At 39.0% G+C, this 25,435-nt stretch overlaps 5 protein-coding genes across 6 annotated transcripts; 2 read left to right on the top strand and 3 right to left on the bottom strand.

Annotated features, from left to right (window-relative positions):
• The first annotated feature begins 333 nt into the window (after nt 1–333).
• chmp3 (charged multivesicular body protein 3) lies at nt 334–3,220 on the top strand. Its single transcript, XM_026310298.1, has 6 exons — nt 334–490; nt 897–957; nt 1,384–1,563; nt 1,724–1,845; nt 1,951–2,065; nt 2,228–3,220. The coding sequence occupies exons 1-6, from the start codon at nt 446–448 to the stop codon at nt 2,368–2,370; spliced, it is 666 nt and encodes a 221-aa protein (XP_026166083.1). The 5' UTR covers nt 334–445; the 3' UTR covers nt 2,371–3,220.
• A 1,103-nt stretch (nt 3,221–4,323) lies between these two features.
• reep1 (receptor accessory protein 1) lies at nt 4,324–11,319 on the top strand. Of its 2 annotated transcripts, XM_026306810.2 has the most exons (8): nt 4,324–4,446; nt 5,867–5,939; nt 6,084–6,160; nt 6,291–6,411; nt 6,731–6,844; nt 7,087–7,249; nt 8,454–8,707; nt 9,799–11,319. In XM_026306810.2, exons 1-8 carry the CDS (start codon nt 4,415–4,417, stop codon nt 9,868–9,870), a joined length of 906 nt encoding a protein of 301 aa, XP_026162595.1. In that variant the 5' UTR covers nt 4,324–4,414; the 3' UTR covers nt 9,871–11,319. The 2 variants fall into 2 exon arrangements, with proteins under 2 accessions (XP_026162595.1, XP_033180908.1); XM_033325017.1 differs by lacking the exon at nt 8,454–8,707 and having other exon boundaries at nt 4,327–4,446.
• A 589-nt stretch (nt 11,320–11,908) lies between these two features.
• On the bottom strand, nt 11,909–13,742 carry mrpl35 (mitochondrial ribosomal protein L35). Its single transcript, XM_026306823.1, has 4 exons — nt 13,688–13,742; nt 13,321–13,486; nt 12,310–12,454; nt 11,909–12,182 (listed from the first exon to the last, which is right to left on the bottom strand). The coding sequence occupies exons 1-4, from the start codon at nt 13,716–13,718 to the stop codon at nt 12,000–12,002; spliced, it is 525 nt and encodes a 174-aa protein (XP_026162608.1). The 5' UTR covers nt 13,719–13,742; the 3' UTR covers nt 11,909–11,999.
• A 1,627-nt stretch (nt 13,743–15,369) lies between these two features.
• Nucleotides 15,370–20,032, bottom strand: LOC113128260 (major surface-labeled trophozoite antigen 417). The gene is made up of 9 exons (XM_026303457.2): nt 19,845–20,032; nt 18,249–18,422; nt 17,900–18,038; nt 17,703–17,791; nt 17,410–17,473; nt 17,028–17,116; nt 16,785–16,897; nt 16,538–16,694; nt 15,370–16,116 (listed from the first exon to the last, which is right to left on the bottom strand). The coding sequence occupies exons 1-9, from the start codon at nt 19,891–19,893 to the stop codon at nt 15,959–15,961; spliced, it is 1,032 nt and encodes a 343-aa protein (XP_026159242.1). The 5' UTR covers nt 19,894–20,032; the 3' UTR covers nt 15,370–15,958.
• Nucleotides 20,033–20,260: 228 nt separating this feature from the next.
• cfap99 (cilia and flagella associated protein 99) lies at nt 20,261–24,965 on the bottom strand. Its single transcript, XM_026303180.1, has 15 exons — nt 24,597–24,965; nt 24,369–24,513; nt 24,173–24,267; nt 23,977–24,083; nt 23,713–23,890; nt 23,486–23,566; nt 23,176–23,244; nt 22,966–23,052; nt 22,760–22,848; nt 22,251–22,455; nt 21,974–22,115; nt 21,734–21,885; nt 21,447–21,652; nt 21,137–21,329; nt 20,261–21,021 (listed from the first exon to the last, which is right to left on the bottom strand). The coding sequence occupies exons 1-15, from the start codon at nt 24,708–24,710 to the stop codon at nt 20,914–20,916; spliced, it is 1,971 nt and encodes a 656-aa protein (XP_026158965.1). The 5' UTR covers nt 24,711–24,965; the 3' UTR covers nt 20,261–20,913.
• Nucleotides 24,966–25,435: the final 470 nt, after the last annotated feature.

Genomic DNA, 25,435 nt, shown 5'->3' with positions numbered 1-25,435 from the left:
TAAATCCAGATGTCCACAAGCTTAAATGCACCGTGGCAATTCAAGACATGTTGGCTTGATTTGACTCATCATAGCTCGGGGTTTCAAATATCATCTAAATATCTAGTAATATATAATTAACAGTTAAATCTTCCCGAATTAAATATATCTTTTATTTTTATATTCTTAATTAATTGGATATTTATTGAAATAAAATTGTGACTGGTCCATAAAAAACCCATGTAAAATGTAGGCCTATATGTGAATATCTTTAATATGAAATCCTCGTTTCCTCGCTGAGACGTTTCGGTTTCACTTGAACACTTGTCCTTGTTTCCTTGTTTCCTCGTTTCCTCGCCGAGGAGCGTTTTTTCCTGTTTGTACGCAGCCCGAGGGGCCTGGACGAGAGTAGGAAGTGCTAGTTGTAGTCAGGTAGGTTAGCTTGGTATTTAACTTAGAAGTGCCAATGGGGTTGTTCGGTAGAACACCGGAGAAACCACCAAAAGATCTGGTGAGTCCTGACCAATCGAGACGACGCCTGTCTGTAAGAGTTGTGTCCGTATAGAAAAAAAGTGCCTTTAGCTAACGTTAAGCTAGCTGTCAGGTTAATTCAGGTTTGCCCTGTTGTTGCTAGCGTCACTTCTTCCTAACTTAATATCTAACCAAAGTTAGTTATAAATAAGCCAGTGCCACATTTAATGTTTTGTCATTTTTCTCCATGTGCCTGTTTCGTCAACAGACCATTGAGTCTCTTATTTTGCCTCTGTGTTTAGCAGCTAACGTTAGCTAGTTAGCATACACGTCAGTCGCTTCAACGTAAACAAACTGATTGTGCTGCTTCAGGTGGCACCACAATCAGTTTCAGCGGTCCTACTTTGGCTTAGTTTAACATTTATTCTTCTCTTCTATCGTTTCAGATCAATGAGTGGTCTCAGAAAATCAGGAAGGAGATGAGAGTGATTGATAGACAAGTTCGAGGTAAGCATCAGTCTAACCTCAAAACAGCTGTTGATATCTTGAGTCATTAAAGTAAGGAAATTATTAAGTATCAAAACGTCCAGACCATAAATACATTAACTCTGATGTAGTTTTATGATTATTCTGAGATTTCTATGTAAAACACATTGAAGAGAAAATCACTTTTGTGTAATTTAGAAAATACAGAAGTGAAACAGAAAAGGGACACTTCAAAAATCTCCAGGTTACTACTCACACATCCCAGAGGCATGTTGGCTAGAAGAACGGAAAAGAACTCTAGTGGGTTTTTTATGGACTTGTTGTCCTGCACAGCACAACGAACGTGGGATCAGTCAGGCACCTGATGGTGTGATAAGAATCTACACATCTAGACTGCCTAAAACGTTTGCACAGTACTGTGTGTAATGATGTGCCCTTTTGTTTCAGATATTCAAAGAGAACAAGAAAGAGTTAAAAGATCTATCAAAGATGCTGCCAAGAAGGGACAGAAGGATGTGTGTGTGGTTCTCGCAAAGGAGATGGTTCAGTCCAAACGAGCTATCACAAAACTTTATGCTTCCAAAGCCCAAATGAACTCTGTACTACTCAGCATGAAGAATCAGCTGGGTGAGTGTGGGAATACAGCAAGACAGGAGAAAGTGGCTTCACATTATTCTGTGTTATATGCTTTATTGTGATTATTAGTAACTGTTATCTTGTCTATTATGGAATTTAATGTACTACTCTGTGCTGTGAGTGAAGAGAACATATTTTTTGTGTTTTTAAGCTTTACTTCGTGTAGCTGGATCCCTGCAGAAGAGCACAGAGGTCATGAAAGCTATGCAGAGCTTAGTCAAAATCCCAGAGATCCAGGCCACAATGAGGGAGCTATCAAAGGAGATGACAAAGGTCAGCAGCAGCGTCCAGCATAATGCTGCTGACTCCAATTATCATTTGTTAATATTTCTTTGAAAGTTGATAAACCATGGCATCATGTACACATTATTATTTCAGGCTGGCATCATTGAGGAAATGATGGAAGACACTTTTGAGAGCATGGAAGACGGTGAGGAGATGGAGGAAGCAGCAGAGGAGGAAGTTGACAAGATCCTCTTTGAGATCACAGCAGGTAAAAATATTTGTTGAACTAAATCATCACAAAATAATCTTAGATTCATGCTTTGTGAAATCATTTAGTGACTAACTTTTCTAATCCAAACCACAGAATGACTTATACTGCAAATCAGTCATGCTGAAAGCTCTGGTTTCATGGTCATATTTGTTCTATTAGGTGCCCTCGGTAAAGCGCCAAGCAAAGTGACAGATGCCCTGCCTCCTGTGGAGCTTCCTGGAGCCACTGCAGCTTCAGAAGAAGATGAGCCAGAGGAGGACATTGAAGCGATGCAGTCAAGATTGGCAGCTCTGAGGAGCTAAGGTGAACTGCCACTGTCCTGTAAAGTCAGTTATCTCACTCCATAAAGGACAGAGATGATTCTGGAGCAGGTTTTATAGCGCCGAGCATCCACTCTGCTTCATATGACTATTATTATTATTTCACATAATCATTTTGGGTTAATGTTGTGCTACGACAGTTAATCTCATTAAAAGGTTTTTTTATAGAACGTTTCGTATATTCAGCCAGAAGAGAAAGTTTTTCTGCTTTTTGTCTTATTAAGAGCGTCAACCCTTGATAATTCTTTATTATCCAAAGTCAAAGAGAAGGTTTGAGAAAGTGTATATAATGTGTAAATATGAAAAGCCTGCTGTGCCTACAGTGCTTTATCATATTTTTATCCTGTCTTAAGTTTTGGGCTGGTGGTGGAAGTACTTTGGTATTTATGATTCAGACAAGTTATTTTATAACTGTTGGTCGAAGCCACTCTGGACATAAATCAGTGTCATTCTAATCTATTAGATTACCTATTGTAACCAGCAGCTGCTCTGTTACCAGTAATTGGCCTACATTTATCCAAAACACTAGAGGTGATGGGTGGATTCCCCTTTTGGTATTTTCTGTACAGTCAATATGTATCTATTCAGTATGTGGTTATATATGTGAAGTACACTCATCAGAAAAATGCGTGCATGCTACCGTAACCCATTTCTTACATTAACGCTCTGCTTGTTCAGTGTGTGACTTGCTTGACAGTGTGTGAAGCAGGAAGATCCAGCAGAAATGGAAAAGTTGGTTAGTACAGTACCCATGTATTGTGGAAATACTATCTGTATAATTTTTCTATGTGAATGGGGAAAGAAATAAGGAAATAAACTTTAAAGAACACAGGTTGGCAGTAAGAGGAATGGACTGTCTTTGTGCTTTTAAGCATTGATCACACCGATTTGCAGTGATGTAGACCTACTGTGTCACGATAAACACTGAGTATTAGGGCCAGTCTGGTCAGGAAGAAGCCTTTAAGAAATGTGAACTTGCTGGGTTGCCATGGCCCAGTCAGCAGGTCCGACACAACTGCACAAGACAGTCTAATGTTGGTGACACGAGTTAAATGACATGGTTGCTTCTATCTTGCAGTAAAAACAGCAAACATGACTCAAAGTATCAGATGATTAATTTCTGGCCTTTTAATATGTAACTTGTGACATGATAGGAGTCATCAGTTTACTCCTTGGTAATATTACAGTGTCAGTTTTTAATAAGGAACAAATACGGAATATGGTTATTGCATTTAGGTCTACTTTGATGAAGCCCTTCCCTTGGCTTTAAACTGAACTAAAGGATTAGATTTCTTAAGGCCCCTTTAGTGGTCCTTTCTCTGTGGCTTTTGTTGTACTGTAACAAAACCTCGACTCTTCTCTCACGCTCCAATGTGTAGGCCAGAGACTGGAAAAAGCACAGGTACTGTTGCACTAATGAAGCAGGAGTTTTCAGGTTGGTGATCAGAGATCAGAAATTTAAAATGAAATGTGATGCAGTATTTGTGTGTATGTCCTTTAGCTGATGTAGTCGGTTCTTAAAAGTGAGGTAAAACTCCAGTGGTAAAGTTAATGGTGTGTAAACATGAAGGTTCTTATACAATTTATTTATTTATTTAATGAGAGCACAGGCACATGTATGTACATATGAGAATGCTAGTTTAGTTTATAATTGTGCTCACATAGACTTGGCACAAATAACTGATTCAGAGTTTAATTGATCAACAGGAGAAGAAGTAATCATTTTTCAACCCAAACACCTAATACTGTTCTTACACTCTAAACTGTCCTCTGTTCTGTGCGATGTGTGATAGAGCCAAAATAACTGGCAGGTTAACCCATAATGAGCAGACGTGTCATTTGCAGCCGCTTGGTGTTTGTGTTGCCAGTACAATGCAACGCTGCCATCTATGGGTAACAGCCACAGTCTGCTCCGTGTTCGTGCTGCATCACGTTGCGTTGTTTGCGTCTGGACGTTGCCGCCTGGACGCGCCTGTCATCTGGGCCCCTCCCCGCAGACAGCGCGTCCTGTCGCCTCTGCAGCGCAATGGTCTCCTGGATCATCTCTAGACTTGTGGTGTAAGTCGGTTTTTTTTTTGCATGTTTATTCCATACGCTATGTGACAGCCTAGAATAATAATAAATTGCGTGTTTTTGTATTTGCGGGTATTTGAGACGCTGTTTGACGGTGCCAGAGCGGAGCGTCCTATAGCAGCCCCGTCATTTATGTATTTATGCAGGCTCATACGGCAGTGTTTGGAATCAGATGTCAATCTATTCATTTTTGACCGAAAATAATTCCACAGGACTGTACTTTGCCATTTCATCGGGACTGGGCCTGGAAAGATAGATGTGCTGTATTTCTAAACAGGCTGTCAGGCGCTCAGCAGCTTGGCACTCTTTGTTTATCAAGTGGCCCTGTTTTTATTACCGACAAAGAGGTGACGTGGTTGTCTAAATAATCTATTACCGTGAGTCAATTCTCGATATCAGAGGCGTCTTTTAATTAGCTGAAGCCTAAATGTCACTGAGCGACGACGTGACTGAACAACGGGAGCGGTCCATATGTGGAGCCATAGTCTCTGATGATGGTCCCATATTGGAAAAAAAACAAAAGGGATGGGTCAGCCTTCTCAAGTTACCATCCAAGAGTTATCATACATGTAATAAAATGCAAGGTGATAATCCAAGTGTATCCATATAGTTAGGAATATAACATTCATTACAGTGGGTTCTTGCTATTTTTACCTGCACAAATTGTGAATCAGCACCATTGCAGACGGTCTGGATTATACCAACAGCATGGCCAAGCCTCAAAATAGTGAAGTAAATTTAGATTACATGATCTTATTACAAACTGTAGATTGGACTGTCTTAGCTTTGGTATGGTTAAGTAGGTCATTTTAGGTTCAATCTCCAGGAGAAAGGTTCAGTGGGGTCGCTCAGAGCTTGATGCATTTATTTTGAGTGTCCCTGTGTTCCCAAACTCTGTTAAGACCCAGTTAGTTGGCCAGACTGAGCTGGTGCAACATGATGTGGGTCAGTAATCTGATCAGGGACACTCACAGCTGTTGCTTGGCTGTAGCACTTCAACGGGGTGCCTTCTCTGCCCGGACAGCACAGGTGTCTACACACCTAATAAAAAATTTCAAAATAAAGGAAAAAAAAAAAAAATTGCAAATTTGATCTCACCCCTGGAGGTTGGTCAGCCAGGACAAAATCTGACTTTTTCCCAGCCGATTTCATAGTTTCTCTCTTGAGGCAAAAAGCTCTTAGTTTTCTTATCTTAATGTCACCTGAGAGCTTGTTTAGAGAACGAAATCTAACATCTGACATTTTATCTTAATGTGCCTGCTTAACCCATGTGTTATCCATAATGATCATTTATTATATTTGAAATGCCTTGAATTTATACATTATTCATGCACATTTTAAATATATGTTGAACTGCAGTGTTGTCTTGTGTCTGGATTTGACTGGGACATTTTCTGTCTTCCAGACTTGTGTTTGGCACTCTGTATCCTGCATATTCATCTTATAAAGCTGTGAAGTCAAAAGATGTGAAAGAATATGTGAGTGGATTATTATTTTTAAGGATTATGGCTGTTTTCAATGAAAATGATATCAGGTCCCACCTTCCTTGTAAATCTGATTGTAGTCCAGTGTTACATGTGGCTGTATTAACTCTTTTTTTTAACTTTTCCATGCCATTGTAGGTGAAATGGATGATGTATTGGATAATCTTTGCTCTGTTTACAACTGTGGAAGCTTTTACAGATATGTTTCTTTGCTGGTAAGTGACCTCAGTCTCCTTTTCCTTCACCATTTTGTTTTTATCACATAACATATGTTGTCACAGGCATGAAAAACATTCCAGGTTCCAGATTATTATGTTTTGCTGCCATTTTGTGTTTCTATTACAGGCTTCCTTTCTACTATGAACTGAAAATAGCCATTGTGGTATGGCTGCTGTCCCCTTACACTAAAGGCTCCAGTGTGCTATACAGGAAATTTGTTCATCCCACGCTTTCCTCGAAAGAAAAGGTGAAATCCCATCTTTTGTTGTATCTTCCTTTACTTCCTCTGGTGCAGTGCAAGGAGAGGCCTAGGTTTTAAGTTAGTCTGCCTGATTATGTGACGAACCGATTTTGAGTTATTTTCAAATGTCCAGAGAACAAAAGTGGCTCTTTTCCTTTTTTTTCCCCTGTGTGAGTCAGGAAACAGATAAGTGAGCTTTGTAAAGCTCAAAAGTCACTGAGTTCAATAGCACAATGCAGCAATATAAAACACACCAACACTGTGCATAAAGTAAGTGACAGTGACGACGACACTATATTCACATGACTTTTTGGCTTTGTTTCAGGACATCGATGACTACATCTGCCAAGCCAAGGACAAAAGCTATGACACACTGGTGCATTTTGGGAGGAAAGGGCTGAACGTTGCAGCCACAGCTGCTGTCATGGCTGCAACAAAGGTACTGCAGACTCGGGACATTTGTTTTGTACTGACCTGGGGCAACAGTGCAGGGTCATTGTATGCGAGGGTATCAAGCCTGTTCTGTTGTTTGCTTCTCATACAATAAAGTCAGCTTAAAGCTTTCAGTGATTGTGTATGAAGTAAAAGATCCAGTAAGATAGCAAATGATTCTTTTTTTCACCAAGATGAGCCACATGAAAACCAGTTGTTTTTTTTTGTTTGTTTTTTTTTACATTCTAGGGCCAAGGGGTCCTGTCAGACAGATTGAGGAGTTTCAGTATGCAGGATCTGTCTTCCTTCCAGTCAGACCCCGTTAACACCAGTCCTGGAACCACACAGCCTGCAGCAGCACAGCAACGGACCAGAACTATGATGCGCAGCAAGTCAGAGAACTACAACAAGGGTGAGGAGATATTACTGGCACACTGTCTATTGACACTTAGCAATAAAAAGTCATGACTTTTATAGAAATTGCAAAAATGTAATAGATATAGAGGCATTATTAAAACCTGTTGTGTTAAAAATCTATTTTCTAACAAAATATCAGTGTCTGGTTCATTCGTGCATGACAGATTGTCATGTAGATTTTTGTCTTCCTGTTGAAGCTTGTTTAAGCTCATACATATTGTTTCGTACCTCTGCTTTCCTGAGTGGCCCCTTAACCTCAGTCCCGCCTTCCTGTCTGGAGCAGGACAGGCATCACAGAGCTCCCAGACTAACCATCCTGCGATACAGCTCACATGTAACATAGCATTCAGATCTACCTGGTGACATTGTACAGAAATATCTGTACATTTAATTACTAAGAGAGAAAACTGACAAATTAATTCTGTTAACAGCTGCTAAGTTTATGACTAAACTGTCATCTAAACTAAAGGACAGGTTCAGTGTGGGTTTGTATTTTCTAATTGTCAACAAATCCCTTGAACAAACCCAAACCATCCATGTTTTATTACAAATAATTCCTGACTTCCAAAATCTCTCTGTGGCTCTCAGGCTCAAGCCACTTGGTTTCAAAAATGGATCAAAACATATACATTTTTTTTTTGTTTGTTTTATTAAACAAGGCTTTAATCTTCTAAAACGGCTGGACACTTTTCTAAACCAGGAGTAAGTAGTGTATTTACAGCAACAGGACAATCTTGGGCTTGAGTCAAAATGAACTACAGTGCCCATGTTCTTTGTAGGACAACAATGGAGCTTTGTGACACTGAGGAAAGCTTCCTCGGGCTTTGGCCTCTTTTTAGTAGGATCAGTTCATTGCTGGATGTTCAATAAGACTTGTTGACAATAAGATGAATATAGAATGTAACAAACCCTGGGTCTCTAAGATCACTTTGATACACGCAGAGTAGAATTTAATAAAAATAGCCTAGTTATGCTTCTTTGTGCTCTAACAAATAGTTTGCTCATTATAATAACACACTCTTTGGCTTCTGCACTGTGGTCTGCATGATGATAATGCACTGTAATATGAACTTCCATAATCCCCACTGACCATATACAGTTGCTGCTCTACAGCAATTACATAAAATGTATCTGGTTTTCGATACAATAGAGCAGAGACAGGATTTATATGCTGTTCAACACCTTTTTCCATGGTACAGGACAGGATTTTGACATGACTGAGTATGAGGTGTTGAGTTTGGACCAATGGAACTCCAAGGAGTTGCCGTCCCAGACCATTTCACCCTCTGAGTCTGAGTCCACAACCATTACGCCCTCACTGACACCCCAGTCCTCCACACCCTCTCCAACTCCCACTCCTCCAGCTCCGGAGCAGCCTGAGGAAGTGGAGAAAGGGGATCAACCAGTGTTGAGTCCTCCACAGCTCAGGCTGGTTAAGAGGAAGGCTCCTGAGGTATACGCCTCGTCATCGTGGCCGCTCAGCTGCTGCCTGATTCTAACTGCCCCTTGAGAGTGGTGATTTACTTACGGACTCACTAATTTTCACTGTTGTGTAGCTAAATGAATCATCATGGGTCAGTAGTTCTGCAAATGTGGAGCGTCAGGCTGCTAATAGGATTTCTGCACTGATGATGCTGAAGCCGTTAAATTTACTGGAAGAATTTTTTTTTTACTGCAAATGAATGTGTGATCTTGCTTTTATATATGTGCAGCATCTCATTTGTTTGGAAATGCGGCATGGGAAACATCCAAACATTGTTGACATTCTGACATGGGATTGCCTTCTGGTATATTTCACCCCTGATTGTAAATTTTCCTTTTGTAATCTTTATGTAAATGGTTGTGCTGGATTCGTTCATACATTTCTAATATCAGTTTGTCTGTCACAGTGATGCCCAACTAAATGAAAGAACACTGTTTTAAGGAATACTATTCTATATTTTTCTTAGAGTCAACAAATCCCATGAGAAGACCAAAGCCAACCACAAATTGATCCTATCAAATCTTGGCTGTGTAATCAAAAATGATTCCTCTGTGCTATAGACGTGTGAACACATCAGTGAGTCACCTCGGGTTACATGTTCCTTCACTATGATGAACATTGGCACCATCCTGCTGCTATAAATAGCCACTAAAGCACTACATGTGTATTAATCTGCAGCTTTGAATGAGCCCCCCCCCCCCAAAAAAGTGCAACTTACTGCTTTTGTAGCAATGTTTCCCAAAACAACTGCATTGCCCAACTGTTAGAGGGAATTATTAAAGTTTTTTTTTTTTAAAAACTAGACTCTATAAACTTATTTGGAAGATTTTCATCTACAGTAAGAACATATGGGTTTTAGACTGCAGAGAGAGACCTACAGTGTTAGGAAGTCATACAATGGTGAAAATAAGACTAACACAGTGTCGGCTTTGGGCTTTTCATGGGATTTGGTAGCAACAAAACAACACAATTAACCCTAACCATATTTTTTAAATAGACTACAACACATTGTAGCTATTAGCTGACTAAACTCAATCCTCCTCTTGTGTCCTCCCTCCCAGCCTCCTCATAGAATCTTAAGGCCTCTCACAAGATCCAGGAGTGCTCTTTCTTCAAACAGTGAAGCCATGTGAAACTGTCCTCAAGACTACTCCAGCTGCCTTTGCTGCAAGAAGTAAAAATACTGAATGGCCAAAAGCTACATGACTGAAGCAGCATTGCTTTGGAATAAGGTATTACCAAAGTGACCTATGATGACCCCTCTATATATATTATACATGGCTCATGATTCAATAAATGAGGTTTTGTGACATTGAGTTAGGATAAAATGAGTGAATGAACTCCATGCTAATAGACACTTTGAGTTTCTGGGTAACTAAATATGTATTTATGTACAGTTTGCGTGTACTTCATTTTTCTGATTTGACTTTATTTTATATATCAGGTTTGTGTAGGCAACTGCATGTGTGTCTTCCCAGTCATTAGTCTACTCTTTAATAAACAGAATGTACTGTCACTGAATCCTACAGCTGGCATCGAGAGTGACATGGTCACTGTTACAGAATGTGTTACAAGCCAAGGATCAAAAGAAAAGGCAAGGCTGTTTTTATTCTTAATCTATCTGCTCTGGTGAAACATCTGAATTTTCAACAAATTCATCATCACAAGTCCTGAGAACTGATTGGATTAGCCAGTAATGAAAAGTTAGGACAGCAGTGGCAGAAAATATTCTGTTGTTTACCTCTTTATTGAAGCCTTAAAGAGAGATATAGCGTACAAATATAGACACTGTCTCTACACATTGTGGTATCTCTAACATAATTATGTTCATATTAAACAATCACTTTGCACTATATTAAGAAAAATATAAATTATTGCCCACAGTACTCTTGAGAGTAAAAACAGATAAAAGAAGAAAGTTACTACCACAAGAGGTTTTGCTCAGTGGAGCAGACAATCTGCTGTTCAGGTTCTAAGCATGTTCTGTCATTTATTTCACAGTTTATTTGGCAATTTCAGGCCAGTTAAGAAAGAGATACTTTTGGCTGTAGCACAAATAGGGTCTGACATGAGTTAATATTTACTGTATATAAACATGGTTCTAATACCATGTTTGAAATCACTGTGTAATGTTTTGCTGTTAACTGAGCAATGTTCTTACCTTCTACTTGCTTGTTTATCTTTTTTTTTTTTTTTTTTTAATTCATGAGAGTGGCTCTATTGGTTTGCAGGTTTACAAACTTACATTTAAATATTGTGTGGTGATGCATTTTATGTATTCATCTTCTACTTTATTCACTGAGCCGCAACATTGGCAACATTTTAGACAAAGTCTCACTGTGTAAGTTGTTGTTGAATTTGCGGAGTAGATTTATAATTTTCATCATTTCATCTTATCGTTTCTGGTGATTTGAAACAAAAGCTTCTCAGGTACAATTGTTCTGTTTACACATCTTTCACGCCAATGTTGTAGATACACTTGTTATGCACTTGTAATGGATACATGATGAAAAAAAAAAATGAAAGAGGAAAAATCAGATAATTTGTTTCAGCATTAATAGTATCGGTGTTAGTGTTGGAGGTCATTTCTTTCTATTGAATTAATGCAAAGTAAAACAGAGAAAAAAAAAAACATGTTGCTAAGTAGCAGATTTGTACACTTGTGTGTAGACCGATAAACTCATCATTGCATGTTTGTTATTGATTTGTATGAAAATTGGATATTTTAAGTGATTTCGTGTGAAGAAGCTGACCTCTTTAGATGCCTTGCTGATAAATTGACTACTTTTTCTCATGTCCGATTGCTTTATAGAAAGAGCATAAAATGTTATGACCATCAGTTGGCTACACATACATACATATAACATGTCTTATTTACTGGTAAATTAGCCACTTCGACTTGATTCATGAAAAGACACCCCTTTCTAGGTCATCCTAAGAAATCTTGTTCTGGCAGGCCAGAATGTCAAATTACTTAAAAATGTAACTTGATGGTCAAATATAACCTAAAAGAAGTGATGTGAGTACATGATGGTTTATGGCTATCAATTTATCGTTCCTCTGGATTAAATAGTTCTGTTTAAATCGATTTTAAAGTCATTAAATATTAAGCAAATCTTGGTGTTTCAGTCTTTTTTGTCATCATATTAAAAGATCATTCGAAAGCAAAAATCATTTGGGACATAGGACTTTATTATGTATATCACATTATTACATCTTCATATTCAAACAAGATGCCACTACTCCAATCAGCAAATTACAATTAGAGGTTGACCCGATCATGGTACTTCAGGTATGGATCATTGACATACCAGTTCCTCCTCTTCCAAAATGAAGTTGTCATTTTATCTAAAAGCCTACACTGTGTTTTGTTGCAGAATACATGCTCCCTCAGGCGCTTTCGTCTCGCAGGTTTCTTCTTCCACAGTTTTTTCTTGTATCCAGCCTATTTAAAGACAAAATGTCAGATTGTCTGTATTTATATTTATATGTCTCTATTTTTTTTGTTGTTTTTGTTTGGGATACTGAAAACAATCCAGGGATTTTAGCAGTTAACAGTTAAACAACTGTACCTTGCGTCTGATCCAAAGGCCACAATGCAGCCTCATAAACCTTTCTGTGACAGATTTTACAGACTTCCTCTTGCCCTTCTTCAGACTGTAGTATGTCAGATTTCTAGTTGGATGCTTAGTCACACTGGGAAGAAGTGCTGACACCCTGCAACAACACAGAGAAGCAGAACAAACTGTTATTTAGAGAATATTTACCCCGAAGGGTCATCCCAAATTTAAAAAAAAAAAAAAAACATGCCGTCACTTTCTGCTAGTATCATTTAAGGATGTGCATAGTTTTAGTGTTTTTACATCCAACCAAAATCCAATTGAACTGAATAAAGTTTCTGGCTGCCCACAGCACTGAATAATCATAGACGATATAAAAATGCTGTGAGAAGCTCACATTAAAATCTATTTCAGACATCCCCCACACCCAGCCCCAGTGTTTTATTGTAGAGATGGGCCATATTTCCACAACACTCCATTCTGTCAAACTTAAATATGTCTCTATGCCCATTCTACCTACCCTTTCTGCCTTTTATGCTATTACAATCAAATAAACTGCAATACCTATGAAAGGGGTCAACAAATCACAGGGAATTTTGGGCCCTGACACTAACCATCCCCAGTATCTTACACAACAAACAAAACTGCATCAATGAGCAGCACCATTGTTCCTGCACGGACACTTTTGAGTGAGTCCCACAACCGTCCTGCTGCTGTGCCATGAGATTTAACGATCACAATGGAATAACAGTGCCCCACCCCCCAAATTTACAATCCATTGCTGTTTGAGTAATGTTAGTTAAAAACTACAACACCCAGCTATTTAGTAAACTGGAAAGCAGAAGGTATTCAGACTTATGACACGTTGGATTTTGACTTTTCATAGGATTTGAGGACATTAAAAATATACTAGATGTATCGTTTTTTTTTTAACATGTTGGATATTAAAATCTGGAGCAGAGCTAAGAGTGTTTTATTTTTTGGTGAATAAGCTGATTGTTTTCTTGCTCTCTTGCTCTTTACCGCTGCAGGATGTTGTACCGCGGTGTCTGACCCGCTGCAGCCCACACAGGTACACGGACAGCGGCCGCAGCACAGGTGTAGAGAGGAGGAGGCTGGACTAGGCTGGAGAGCCGACAGAGAGGTGGAGTTGTGGTGCATAGAGAGACAGACAGCGGCCTCAGGAGCCCTGCCAAACAAACACAACAACATGAACACAAACCCTAACTAGCGTTAGCCTGCTGGTGCTAGTCAGCTAACTTACCGATCTCAGTATTTACTAACAAACAATACATGTCATCGCTCAACAGCGTTATAACCATGGATAACGTCCTAAACATAAACTGAACAAGAAGAGTAAACTGTGTAATGTCAAATTACAGATACACACCGGACACTCTCCTTGCCAGGGCAGCCGCCATGTTTCCTGATGGATGATGACGTAAGTACGGAGTCCTGTTTGGACAAACTACTTTTTTTCACGGGCGCTAACGGGGCACTGCACATCACCGCCATCTAGCAGCTGTTATTGAAAGTGCATCACTTCATATTCCTAAGTATAAATACAGGTGTTGCTTATTGTTGTGTGGGTGCTCGAGTTCTGCCTGAATATTTCACCTTCATTATAACATTTCTCCTTACAGACCACCTTTCAGAGGGACATATACATTGTTTTACTTCCCCTTCATTCATTTGGGAACTAGTAACTTCTTAATTACATTTTTAAAAAATATATGTGATCTTATAAAATATGATGCATTGTAGGCCATGAAATCTAAGCCTAAAGTGGTGCAATACAAAACAAAAATTGAATCAATAATAATAATCCACTTACAAAATGCAATAGGATATAGGCCTATACAATAATATAGCCCCCCTGAAAAGACCCATTATGGATAATCAGTCAGTCAGTCAGTCAGACATCTCTCTTTTACTTTTCATACTACATTTTGCTGTAAGTACTTACTGTACTTTTCTTAAGTAAAATGTTAGTGCACTAGTTTGTACCACTGCTCCTTTAATTTAAGGAAAGAATTTAAGTGCCTCTTGCACTTTGAACAGCTTTCCGGTGCTGAAATAAAAATAGACACATATAATCCTTGTAGAGACACGTTTCAGCCACTAGAGATTTTGTCAGGTACTCCAATATCTACTCCATGTACTTGCTATGACTGATGCTCCCGATGTTGCATGGTTTGTATGCATCTTTCTTTCTCCTGTGTTTGTCATGCTTTGTAAACATCTCTGATCCTGAGATCTGGCGGTTGTCTTCTGTTGAATGTTAATGTAATGTGATAACTTATCAGTGCTGTGGCCCCAGAGTTTCTCAAAATGACTTCACTATTTTCTTTATCCTGCACCTTGACATATCAACTTAATAGACATTTTTCAAGGCAGATATTCCTTTTCTGCTTTGTATTATTACATGTAGAACATTATTCAATAGTAGGGACTCCGGTAACATAATAGTCAATTTAAACAGGAAAACAGGAAAAGTAAATACCAAAATGCCACAATATGTCCAACAACAAAATAGAAATAAACATTACTTAGGCTTTTCGTAGTATTTGACACTTTCCATGCATTTTTAAAAATTCTTTCAAATAAAACCTGTAATGTAGTAATGTCACCTACCATTACCAGTCACCAATCCTCATCCCAGAACCAATGTAAATACCATCTGAATGCTCATGTTGGTAAGTAAGCAGACAATAGTACATCACATTTATAATATAGCCAGTCTTCTTTACCCTTTAGAAAAACCACATGAATAGATCAGGTAAAACAGAAACCGAGTCTGGATTCATATGTCCACATTTTCAAATTTCACAATGTTAAGTATTTCAAGGATATCATTTAAATCTCAAATTAAAGTCTGTTCTGCTGAAGGCAGACATTGTGAACCATCAGTGGCCAGGTTGAATAACATACAGTTAACTTTATTGGGACCATGTACAATTTGCACAATATTTTGAAAAATAAAAACAATTTCCAGCATTGAGGAAAGGCTGAGAAATCAGAAAACCTTCTAAGGAGTTCAGAATTACAAAGATTTAAATTGTTACACAAAGGTTGAGTGAATTATTTTTATTCATTTTCTTTTAAAACATACAAATATAACCTTAAAAAGATGATGAAAAACAATAGGCACATATATCAGTTGAACTACAGACATTACATACTTTAATCAAATGCATTAAAAAACACAAGGCACCAACACCAGTTTACACCAGTCCATCACTGAGGAACTATATGAGTTTATGGAGGCAGCCTCAAGCCGACACAAGTGCAAAGGAAATCAAATACCTCAGTAAAAAAAAAAGTGCTTTTCATAAGAGACAAGATTCCCACCCAATTGATGCACGCATCTCATTTTCATCATTACATAATTTAGTAATCTAGTTTACACAAGGAAACTGTTTATCTCTGTGTGGACCAACTGTGTTAAGCTACAAGAATCCACAAAATAATTAACTCCTGTTTCTCAGCAATATATTCAGATGTACCAGAGAAAAGTCAAAGTACACTTAAGGCACCAGACCAGGATTTTAGTCTTCCTCTAGCAGTTATTCTGTCTTTAGCAGAAATCTGTATAGAGAAAAAATCTCAGTTGCTTTTTGTTCAACAAGCACTGAAGAAAGCGAAACTGAAGTCCTTTGGTTCACCAGCCAGCATACACGGGTTCTGCATCACAGGGGATCCCATAGTATCGACCTTGAGGTCGCTCTTTGCCTAATAATGGAGATCGAGCCACAGCCAGCTCTCCGTCAGTATCTCTCCGTCGACGCAGAACCATTAAAATAATGAAGAGTAAAGTCACTGGAGAAAAAACATAAGAGGGTGTTGACCATGTGCTCTAGGGTTTATTAGACATTCATGAAGAGTGCATGGATTTGTGTGCCTGATTTTGATTTGAATTATTGCCCCTTTGGGGATAATTGTGATAAAATAATGTCTGCAAAAAGAAAAGTGTTGCAGTCTCCAATATAAAATGGTCAATGAAAAGGGTTATTTTGAATTAAAATACATACTCATCATAATAGTATAATAAATAAAAATAACCATGAAGGATGACAAATGTAACAAAATATTTCTATACCTTTTTTGTTCTGTAGACTTTCTAATTAACTATTGTTAAAAAAGTGGAAAGTGTTTTCCTTTCATACTTTCTTTAAAAAAAATGTTTTGCAAATAATTTGAAAAAAATGTGAATGATTCTTTTTACAGCACTGTTACGTACCTCCTCCTCCAATAACTAACAGAGCAATAGTGACAGGAGCCAGTTCACAGGTGTCCCCGGCTTTGCGGAAGAAGGTCTCCATGCAGTAGCCTGGAGCCAAGCTGCCCGCTGGACAGAAGGCATCGTTCGGACACAGAATGGGGTTTACGTCTGGACTCTGAGGAAACGGTATGTAGAACAAATATGCAGGATATCTTTCAAAACTTTTTAATCTTGTCTGGCAGATTGTCGAGGGATCGGTACTCACGGGACAGTAGTGATTCTCTGGGCAGATATCACAGATTTCTTGGCCCCATTGGATCTGGAAGTAGCCACTTCCACAGATTTGACACATAGTCTGATGGGGAGCCTTGTGCATGCCTGTTCAAGACCAGATTGCACCTGGGTGGATATTCATGCTTCCTCTTTTTCTATTATGAGTCACAGTACTCAAGCATTACTTATTATAGCCCTGTTTTTTTCTTTTGTAAGTCCGCTTGATTTCATGTACCTGGTCGACATGGTGTGCAGACTTTAGCACCACTCTGGAGAGCTTCTGTTCCTCCAGGGCACATCTGGCACTCACTACAACCAGAGGAGCTGTCAAGGAGACAGACTGTGACTATAAATACTGAAATTTGTAAAATTTGTGTGTGTATGTGTGTGTGTGGGTGGGTGTGCACGCACGCACGCACGCACGCACGCACACACGCACGCATCAGTGCAGGAAAACATGGGATGAAGGCATGTGATGTGCAATCCGGTTGTTAGATAAGATATATTTTCCAAACACAGAGATGATTATGAAAGCCCCGTGTTAATTTTCTATACCCTGGTTACAAACAACAGCAGAAACAGGAAAAAAAATCCAGTGAATTTCAAGTGCAACTTACTTGCAAAAACTTCCTAGTGTGCACGGTGTACATGAAGTGGAACTCTGTCTTGATGAGAAAAAACCTGAAAGCAGCAAGCAGAAAATAACTCAAGCATGATTTGTGTTTTCTGTTGAGTTTTAGGTCACATGAAACTCTGCTGAAATCACTTTATTCAAGTATTCAAGTTCCTTTATCACTGATTTGCCAGGCACATTTTTTTTTATGTATAAATCTATTTTCTGACTGCAACACAAAGCGGTTTTAATCAGAACAATAACTATGAGTTTTCATCTACAGCTAAATAAACACACCTGGTGAACAACTTGTGCAACTGTCTCCACCAGTATTATTGTTGAAGGATCCAGGTGCACAGGGGTGACACAACGGACTTCCAGTGAAACTGTGAAGTTGGTGTAAAATACACAAGTGACGAAGACAGTATAGAAGTCAATACTAGGTTACTTTAAGAAAAGTGAATTGAATTTGTTGGTCTAATCTGCATCCTTACTTTGTGTAAAAGCCCTGGTTGCAGGGCAGGCACTGCTGCTGTCCAGCTCGTGGCTGATAGAAACCTTTGGTGCATGGCAGGCAGGCTCCAGGAAATATACACAGCCCGGGGTCCGAACAGCACGAACACAGCAGGGTGTCTGGGAGACAAAGACAAAGACAGAGGACCGTTTCTTAACTTTGCCTTTCCAATTATAAGCAATGCAGTAAAAATCTTAAAAGGTTATGTATTCACTAAGTAAAGACAGTACAGATGTGTACTAAATACACAATATGTTTCTATGAGCAACCATCACACACTAAAAAGAGTGAAATGGTGGTTTGATATCAAATGAAGGTCACTGGCTCACTGTTGTCATATTGTGATCCTGGAGCACAGGCCTCGCAGGCAGAGATGTTGAGGGTAGAGCAGCCTGGGGTCGTGCTGCTGAGAGTCACAGGAGTTGTAGTCAGACTGGTCACGTTCTCCGTGATGGTGGTGTCCACCACAGCTGGAGTAAGTGTGGTCTGGCTCACCACTAGGCCTGGAAGTCAAGGACACTGGAGGTTTCAAATCTGACTTCTGATAGAGGAGCGAGAGAAGGCTATGATACAAAATCAACTGTTTTATTTTCTTAAAACTGCTACTATAAAAAAGGAATGATTGTGGTTGCACTGGTAGTCTTGGGATTTAAGGGCCTAGTCATGAGCTGCAGTGTGTCTGGTCTGAAGCAGACCTTTGTTGCATGATGTTTATGATCTATCTTTCCCCCATTTTGTCATCTCTGTATCATCAACTCTCCACTTGAAGGCAGAAAAAATGAAACTTATGGCTTTGAGTGAACAAAAGCAGCAGGGATACTGATTTAACCAGCAGCTGATCTGCTGCAAATCAGGTTTTTGGAATAAGTTGTCTAATCTCCAATAATTAATACAACAGTCAAAGCACAACAGCTGAATATTAAAAAGGATTAACAGGCCGCCCTAAGCCTTTTGGAACCCTGTAGGGTCCCCTGTCCATATCTTATGCATGAACGATTGCTCCATCTTTACACACTCAAACTTTGCAAACACATATTGCTTAAAAAAAAAAAAGTATGCCTTTATTTTTTTTAAATGTGCATATACATTAGCAACCATGTTAAACTATAGTCTCTCTCTGCTCCTATCTCCCCCCTCTTGTCTCAGTGGTTCAGTCTCTTGCTCAATTTGTATTGATTTTGCTCATTTTTCACACACTAAACTGCTCAGAAAAGTCAATAAAAGCTTGGCAGTGCATATTAGAAACTAGTCTAGAAAAATGAGCAGAGTACTGGCAAAATACAGCTTCACATTTTGTGTGTCATGTAAAAAAAAATGACAGACAAATTTTCATGACATGATTTGGAAGCACAACCTAGATATGGAAAAACACTTTAGGAGAACTTTGTCATTCAACTTAATATGAAATCTTTTAATCCCTCCACAAAGTCTGAAGTATAACATTCATCCAGCAGGAAACTGAGGACAACAGGTATAAGCACGTCAGTAAAACAGAGCCCATGTTGTGGCAGTAATCTCATTAGCCATGTGCACAAATGCTCTCTTAAATACAAGCCATCCTTCACATGAAATGCGGGGGGGGGGGGGATCATGTGATTTTAATTCAGTCTCTTCTGCCCTGTCAACACTTCCCTGTCTGTAATCAGTCTGAATGAAGAGATTATTTATAGTGATACCACAGAGTAGCTAAGTAAAATTTTTAAATAATATCCATATACCACCTGCCAAACGACAGAGTACCAGAACACAGAAGTTTCTATTGTTTTTTTTTTTTTTTTCATGAGGAAAACATTTGCTGTGAATCATGTGCGCCGTTTTATATTATTTATTATTTTATCGCTATAATATCTCAGTTAAAAAAACCACAGGATTTTCTAGGATTACTGGAGTTATTTTCATTAATAGTATTGGAGTTTAAAACTCACCAATGAAACAAGCGGTGGCTATCGCAGGCAGAAGTCCCCGACACTCCATCCTCTAGATATTGTCGATTTCTACCACCAAACAATGTCGATCTACAGCATCTCTTCCATGACAAGCGGTCTAGTCGCCTTTGTTTTTACAAAGGACGTCGCTGGAGCTCGCACAGAGTGAAATCAGGCCTGTCATTAGCGTCATATGATACATTCACATCATGTGATTTTGCTTTAGAGGGAAAAAACTGAGCAAAATGGGCAGGATTCAGGGTCAGGCAGATCTGTTGTTGTTACACCGAACAGCCAGCAGGGGCGCTGCTGCTTTTTTGTGTGATTTAAAATTGTATCGTAAAGTGCATTATAAAAGAAATTCTCCCTTTATTCATTCATATACAGTTAATAAGTAAGACATGATATTACTTTTGTGCTGTTTTACAATCAACACTGTTTACTAAGCTCATCAGTTTATCAAATTACATCACACCATAACACATTTATATAGGTTTTGGTTTTGGTGCTTCCAGTAGTTCTCCTTCGTCATGGTTATTTCCCAGAGTCATTGTTTTGATCCTGTTGTGTAATGACAGAGCAGCATGTGGTACAATAACTTGTTACTGGAATATACAAGACACATAAATAAAATCTAAACAGTTTTGGGGAAGGAACATTTTGGTCATAAGTCACAGCTGAAGGTCTACTTCCCTTTCCACATACACAGGTGGCAGTCATTTATTTTGGGGAGAAATAAAAATAATCTGACATCTTGACATTTATTGGACATGATAAACCTCATGGCAACATTTAAAACTACTGTAATAAATCCAATGGAAAATTCCTACACATTAGATTCAAGTGTACAGTGGCGGAGATAAATGAATTCATACATAGGAATAAATCACAATGAAAGTGATTGTGCTAGCAGTTTAAAAATGCAAAACGGGACAGATGAACAATAACGGGTGATAAAGTGAAAATGATTCAGGTGCAGTTATTTCCTGAAAGCTAGTATGTCTATTACACTGCTAACCTTCCTGATGTAAAGCTAAGCATTCAAAGAGTTGTGCATTGTTGTATATATTTATGCCATGAGTGTTTCCCTCTGAGAAACCATATAGGGAGCGTCCTTCTCAATATGACGCTCCAAGTTCAGCTCCAGTTCCTCCCAGCTTTTCCCCCCCAGGCTTTTCTAGTGAAAAGAGAAATGAAATACAAATGAGGGATATTATTTTACTGCTAATAAAACCAGACAACAGCTCTTCTGTTGTGAGACGTCAGGGCTTTGCATTGGATTTCACACTCACTTCGTTGTGTGTCCCTGTGTTTAGAACCGTGTGTGCAGTGTTCTGTTCTGAAGCCTTGGCCCTGTTGCTCTCAATTTGTTTTAGTCTTTTGCGCTCTTGCTGTTTGTCTTTGAGCTTCTTCTGCAGGGCCAAAAGTTTCTCATCCTGAGTCACTGGCTGCTGGACCTCAGGCCTGGCTTTCCTCTTCTCTTTCCTGCAACATGCCAAAAATATTATCAACGTCTCTGTCAAATGTGTGTTTACTTTAGTGTGTCTTCTGCATACGTTGTCCTACTGCTACAATCAAGTCTGAGCCAAACATTTTCCTGACCTGATGGCAGCAGCGTGTGCCAGTGCTCTCTTGTGGAGGTTGATGGTGTCCAGCTGCTCCAACAGCAGCTTCTTCTTCTTCTGCTTCACCTCCAGGATGTGCTCCCGTTTTTCCTGCTGCTCTATTTGCTGTGCCTCCTTCAGGAGAGCTAGCCGCTCCTTGAGCTCAGCCAGGGACATCTCTCCCAGCAGCTCATGGCCTGCAGTCTGACATGTGTTACACATGACGTAAAGAAGCACGTGAGAATATGTGCAATGAGAGATAACATTGTTCTTTCTTTCACTCACCTCTGTGTTATCAAAGATTGTGAGTCTGACATGAGGAAGCGATTGAATAGCACGGATTTCATTGATGATTTCGAATTTTCTGCTCAGCTCTGCCTGTGCTTCCTCTAGTGCCTGACGAAGAAGCTCCCGTTTTTGCTCTGAAACTTCTTTCACTGTGAAATTTGCATGAAAATGATGAGAATGAAAAGGAAATCATGAAAAAAAACATGATCACGTGTGATGTCAAAAAAGGAGACATACCTATATTTTGCTTGAATTTCTGTAACTTCTCTTTAGCTGTTCTTGAATTCTTGTGTCCTTCTGCCACTTGCTGCACCAAGTCTCGCATTTCTTCTTCTTCCTGCAGCCTTTTTTCAGCATATCTCCGCATTAGCTGTGCTGTCTACAAGAAACAAAGTAATCATAAAATATACATTTTTCACCCATAAGTGTAAATCCTTTGAATGTTGCCTATGTTAACACACTGTAATCTTCTGTAAATGCCTTTTTCATTAGTAACCAATGGATCCTCACACACCTCTTCTTTCTGCAGCTGTGCAGTCTTCTGGTTGCGTTCCATTATTCGTGTCCGGGCCATTGCAGCTTCCTCATAGCTGATGCGTCCCTCCAAACGCCTGCGCTCAATCTTGGCCAGTTCCTCCTGAAGGTCCTTTTCACGCATCTCCTTCTGCCACTGTAGGAAAGAAGAGGGCTCACGTGCCCCTTCAGTCAAACGCTCCATTCTGTGTCACCACACATGAAGACAGATATTAATTTTGAAGAGTTTAGTTTAGATAACTTAAGCTTGATCTATTCAGGACATCTAATTGAGATTAAGGATATAGTTGTGTCATCACACACCTAATTAAAAACTTAAAATAATAACTAAAATATAAATAAATTGCATTTCAAAGTTCCTCAACTTATAATTGTTTTGTGGTTCAATATAGTTCTGCCCTGTGCAAGATACTGGTCATGTTCAGAAATATAATCCCTCAAAACAGGCCGAGGTGTGGTAAGCAAAGTGACAAATGGATTTTGCTTTACCTCTGCAGCTCCTCCTCCACATGGCGGTCATATAGCGCCCCCTGCCTCAGAATAGCTGCACTGTTGAGCTTGACAGACCAGTTGCTGTTCTAACAATCAGCAAAATGAGGACAAGTAATTGGATATTGATATATAGCAGAATACATTACTGTATATAATATACTGATGACTAAACCACTCAAGCAGGTGAAATAATTAGGTCTCACCTTATTACGGGAAGGCTCTCCAGATGAATAACGTGTGTTGAATTTGAGCTTTGAATCCAGGTCTTTTTGAATCTGAGACATTAATTGCTGCAATAAAGTGAAGAAACACAGGAGAGTCCCCACTACTGTTCTGTTGTTGTCTACATAAGTTGAATATGAATCAATAATATTACACTGGAATACAAATAAAGTATAGAAAATAGTCCCTACCTTGGTGTGTTCAGACTTCTGTTGTTTTACACATTTGAACTGTTTCATATTCGCCTCATAGAGCAGTTCCTTTGGTAAAAAACAGATGGAATGTCATTACAATTGCATGTACATACCCTGGTTCAGACATTTAAAATCTGATCTTTTAAATGTATTATAATATATAATTATAATGTACTAATTTTTTTAAAGTGCTGTTGACTTGCAATGTCTATCTCTGTGAAACTTGTTTTTGGTTGTACATTTAAATAACATCATCGTCTGCCATTTAGCCTTTATCTGATGATAAAAGAAAAAACAGACATTGTACCTCAGTCTTTTGATGGTTCTTTTGTTTGATCTCCTCTATTATCTGCGTCTCTTTTGGAGCCCTGTACGTGCTATTTGGTACCTACAACAATAACACAGTACACCGCATAATGATGTGTTTGTTCTTTATTCTCTTTATAAGCATATATCCGTTGGCTGTACACATGCAAACTAACTGTGTGGCAATGTTTTAAGGAAATGTTGTATATAATGATAATTGAGGCTGACTGGTTTGCATTTTTCCTGCAGTGGAATGAGCTCAGGCATAGGCAGAGCTCGAGGTTTGGGTTTGGTGAGAGCAAACTCCTGGGGCTCAGTGGTTTTGATTGGTGCTTTCTTGACCTGACTCCCATGAGATATTTTCACAGCAAGCTGGTCAATGAGAACTGCAATCTCAGGGCGCCATCTAAAGGACAAATAGACATATGTTTTCATTTTTTGACTTCACCTATAAATGCGATAGTCTGAGAATGTCTGGTTAACTCATTTAACCTTAGCAAAGGGCCAATCCACTGTTCCTCAACATAGGCAGCATCGTAGATAGTATTCCACTCTTCTTGTATCCATGTGGTGAGGTTTGCAAAGAAAAAGCTCAGAAACTACAAGCAAACACAGCATGCACAGGCTTACTCAGAGTGCACCATATTACAGCTTTTTCCTCCCCGTGTTCACATATTCAGTTTCTTACTGAGTGCATCTTCTTGATGTCCAGAGATTTGACAATGTTGCTGAAACGTTGAAACCCGATGTCATCAAGAACAAACGTGGCGAGATAACAGATAACTGAAAAACAACATGGTTTTCTTAATATATCATTGGTAATCTAGTTTTATTCTGGAGTAAAATGTGACAAGAATACAAGGCTGTTCGGTTCTTTAACCTACTGACAAACTGGCTGCGATCCCCTCTGGATAAGCTTTTCCCATTCTGGCCATAAAAGACACTGATCACTATGTCCAATAACTTTTTGTGCTCAATACAACCAGAAACAGTGTCAAGTATGAACTTTTTATGCTGAGCGTCCATGTCCTGCAACAAATAGCAGATATATTCTTAAGAAAGGGTACTAGTAGTAACAAGAAGCATCAGGACACTGATGTGAATCTTCCTACCTGCAGATCGTTTGAAGCATCTTCTATGAAGTCATCCAAACACTGTCTGCCCGCGCCGAACTTATCGAGCAGCACAATGGCCTCTTTAACAAGTGATCCATAGCTGGAGGACATTGTTTTTTATTCTATCGGCCTGCGGAGAACCTCGTGGAGATTGATAGCTGTGGTTTTAAGGTCTTTGTTAGCAGAGAAGATCGCGAAAACAGATGTTATCACCTTGTGACAACGTGTAAAGATAAAAAAGTTTCAAAAACAAAAAGGTTTAGTTATTAAAACATACACATATTCATAGAAATGTTTCCCTGCGGTTTGTTTTCAGCTCGAACCGTTACCATGTTCAGTGGTCGCTTAGCAACACACTGGCGTAAACAGAAACACCTAGTAGTGAACGTCTAAAGCACCTTACACATTTAAGGAAATATTAGCATTTGCTGGATTGTGGAGGGGCGTTTATGTTATTGGGCCATGTATTATTGTGATCCATCAGATGCAGATTAACAGTGTCACATCCTGATCCTTTGTTGGCTGCCATAACAATAGTTATGACGTTCAACATTGTGACGTATTCGTATGTGCCATCTGCTGCCTTCACGTGCTGTTGGAATCGTTGCAATTAGCACGTGATCAAAACATACAGCAACATGATAAATATTCTTCTTGTTATTGGTGGATTGTCATTGTCATATGGTTATTTTCAATCATGGAGTTGATAAAAAGAAAACGTTTCTCTGTGAACACGTTAAACACACATGGTAATACAAACAACAAAAGGAGGGAGAAGTGTAAGTAAAAGTCTTAACAAATGAATGTCTTGTGGTAATCTATTTTATATATTATCT

This window comes from Mastacembelus armatus, chromosome 22 (assembly GCF_900324485.2).
Source record: "Mastacembelus armatus chromosome 22, fMasArm1.2, whole genome shotgun sequence".
NCBI classification, from domain to species: domain Eukaryota; kingdom Metazoa; phylum Chordata; class Actinopteri; order Synbranchiformes; family Mastacembelidae; genus Mastacembelus; species Mastacembelus armatus.
The sequence above is the reverse complement of the archived record's forward strand: the minus strand, read 5'-3'. Positions and strand labels throughout refer to the sequence as shown.

Bases quoted from the DNA above. Each gene is read 5' to 3' on its own strand.
- chmp3 (XM_026310298.1), top strand. From the start codon at position 446: ATGGGGTTGTTCGGTAGAACACCGGAGAAACCACCAAAAGATCTG. The intron at 1,564-1,723 runs GTGAGTGTGGGA...TGTGTTTTTAAG, and splicing joins CAGCATGAAGAATCAGCTGG to CTTTACTTCGTGTAGCTGGA. The intron at 2,066-2,227 runs GTAAAAATATTT...TTGTTCTATTAG, and splicing joins CCTCTTTGAGATCACAGCAG to GTGCCCTCGGTAAAGCGCCA.
- reep1 (XM_026306810.2), top strand. From the start codon at position 4,415: ATGGTCTCCTGGATCATCTCTAGACTTGTGGT. The intron at 6,161-6,290 runs GTAAGTGACCTC...TTTCTATTACAG, and splicing joins ACAGATATGTTTCTTTGCTG to GCTTCCTTTCTACTATGAAC. The intron at 7,250-8,453 runs GTGAGGAGATAT...TCCATGGTACAG, and splicing joins GTCAGAGAACTACAACAAGG to GACAGGATTTTGACATGACT.
- mrpl35 (XM_026306823.1), bottom strand. From the start codon at position 13,718: ATGGCGGCTGCCCTGGCAAGGAGAGTGTCCG. The intron at 13,487-13,687 runs GTGTGTATCTGT...TTTGTTTGGCAG, and splicing joins CCTGGCAAGGAGAGTGTCCG to GGCTCCTGAGGCCGCTGTCT. The intron at 12,455-13,320 runs GTAAAGAGCAAG...GTGTTGTTGCAG, and splicing joins CGGTACAACATCCTGCAGCG to GGTGTCAGCACTTCTTCCCA.
- LOC113128260 (XM_026303457.2), bottom strand. From the start codon at position 19,893: ATGGAGTGTCGGGGACTTCTGCCTGCGATAGCCACCGCTTGTTTCATT. The intron at 17,792-17,899 runs GTAAGGATGCAG...CCAACTTCACAG, and splicing joins AACCAGGGCTTTTACACAAA to TTTCACTGGAAGTCCGTTGT. The intron at 16,695-16,784 runs GTGAGTACCGAT...CCGTTTCCTCAG, and splicing joins CAGAGAATCACTACTGTCCC to AGTCCAGACGTAAACCCCAT.
- cfap99 (XM_026303180.1), bottom strand. From the start codon at position 24,710: ATGTCCTCCAGCTATGGATCACTTGTTAAAGAGGCCATTGTGCTGCTC. The intron at 23,891-23,976 runs GTTAAATGAGTT...TTTGTCCTTTAG, and splicing joins TGGATTGGCCCTTTGCTAAG to ATGGCGCCCTGAGATTGCAG. The intron at 21,022-21,136 runs GTGAGTGTGAAA...TCTTTTCACTAG, and splicing joins ACACAGGGACACACAACGAA to AAAAGCCTGGGGGGGAAAAG.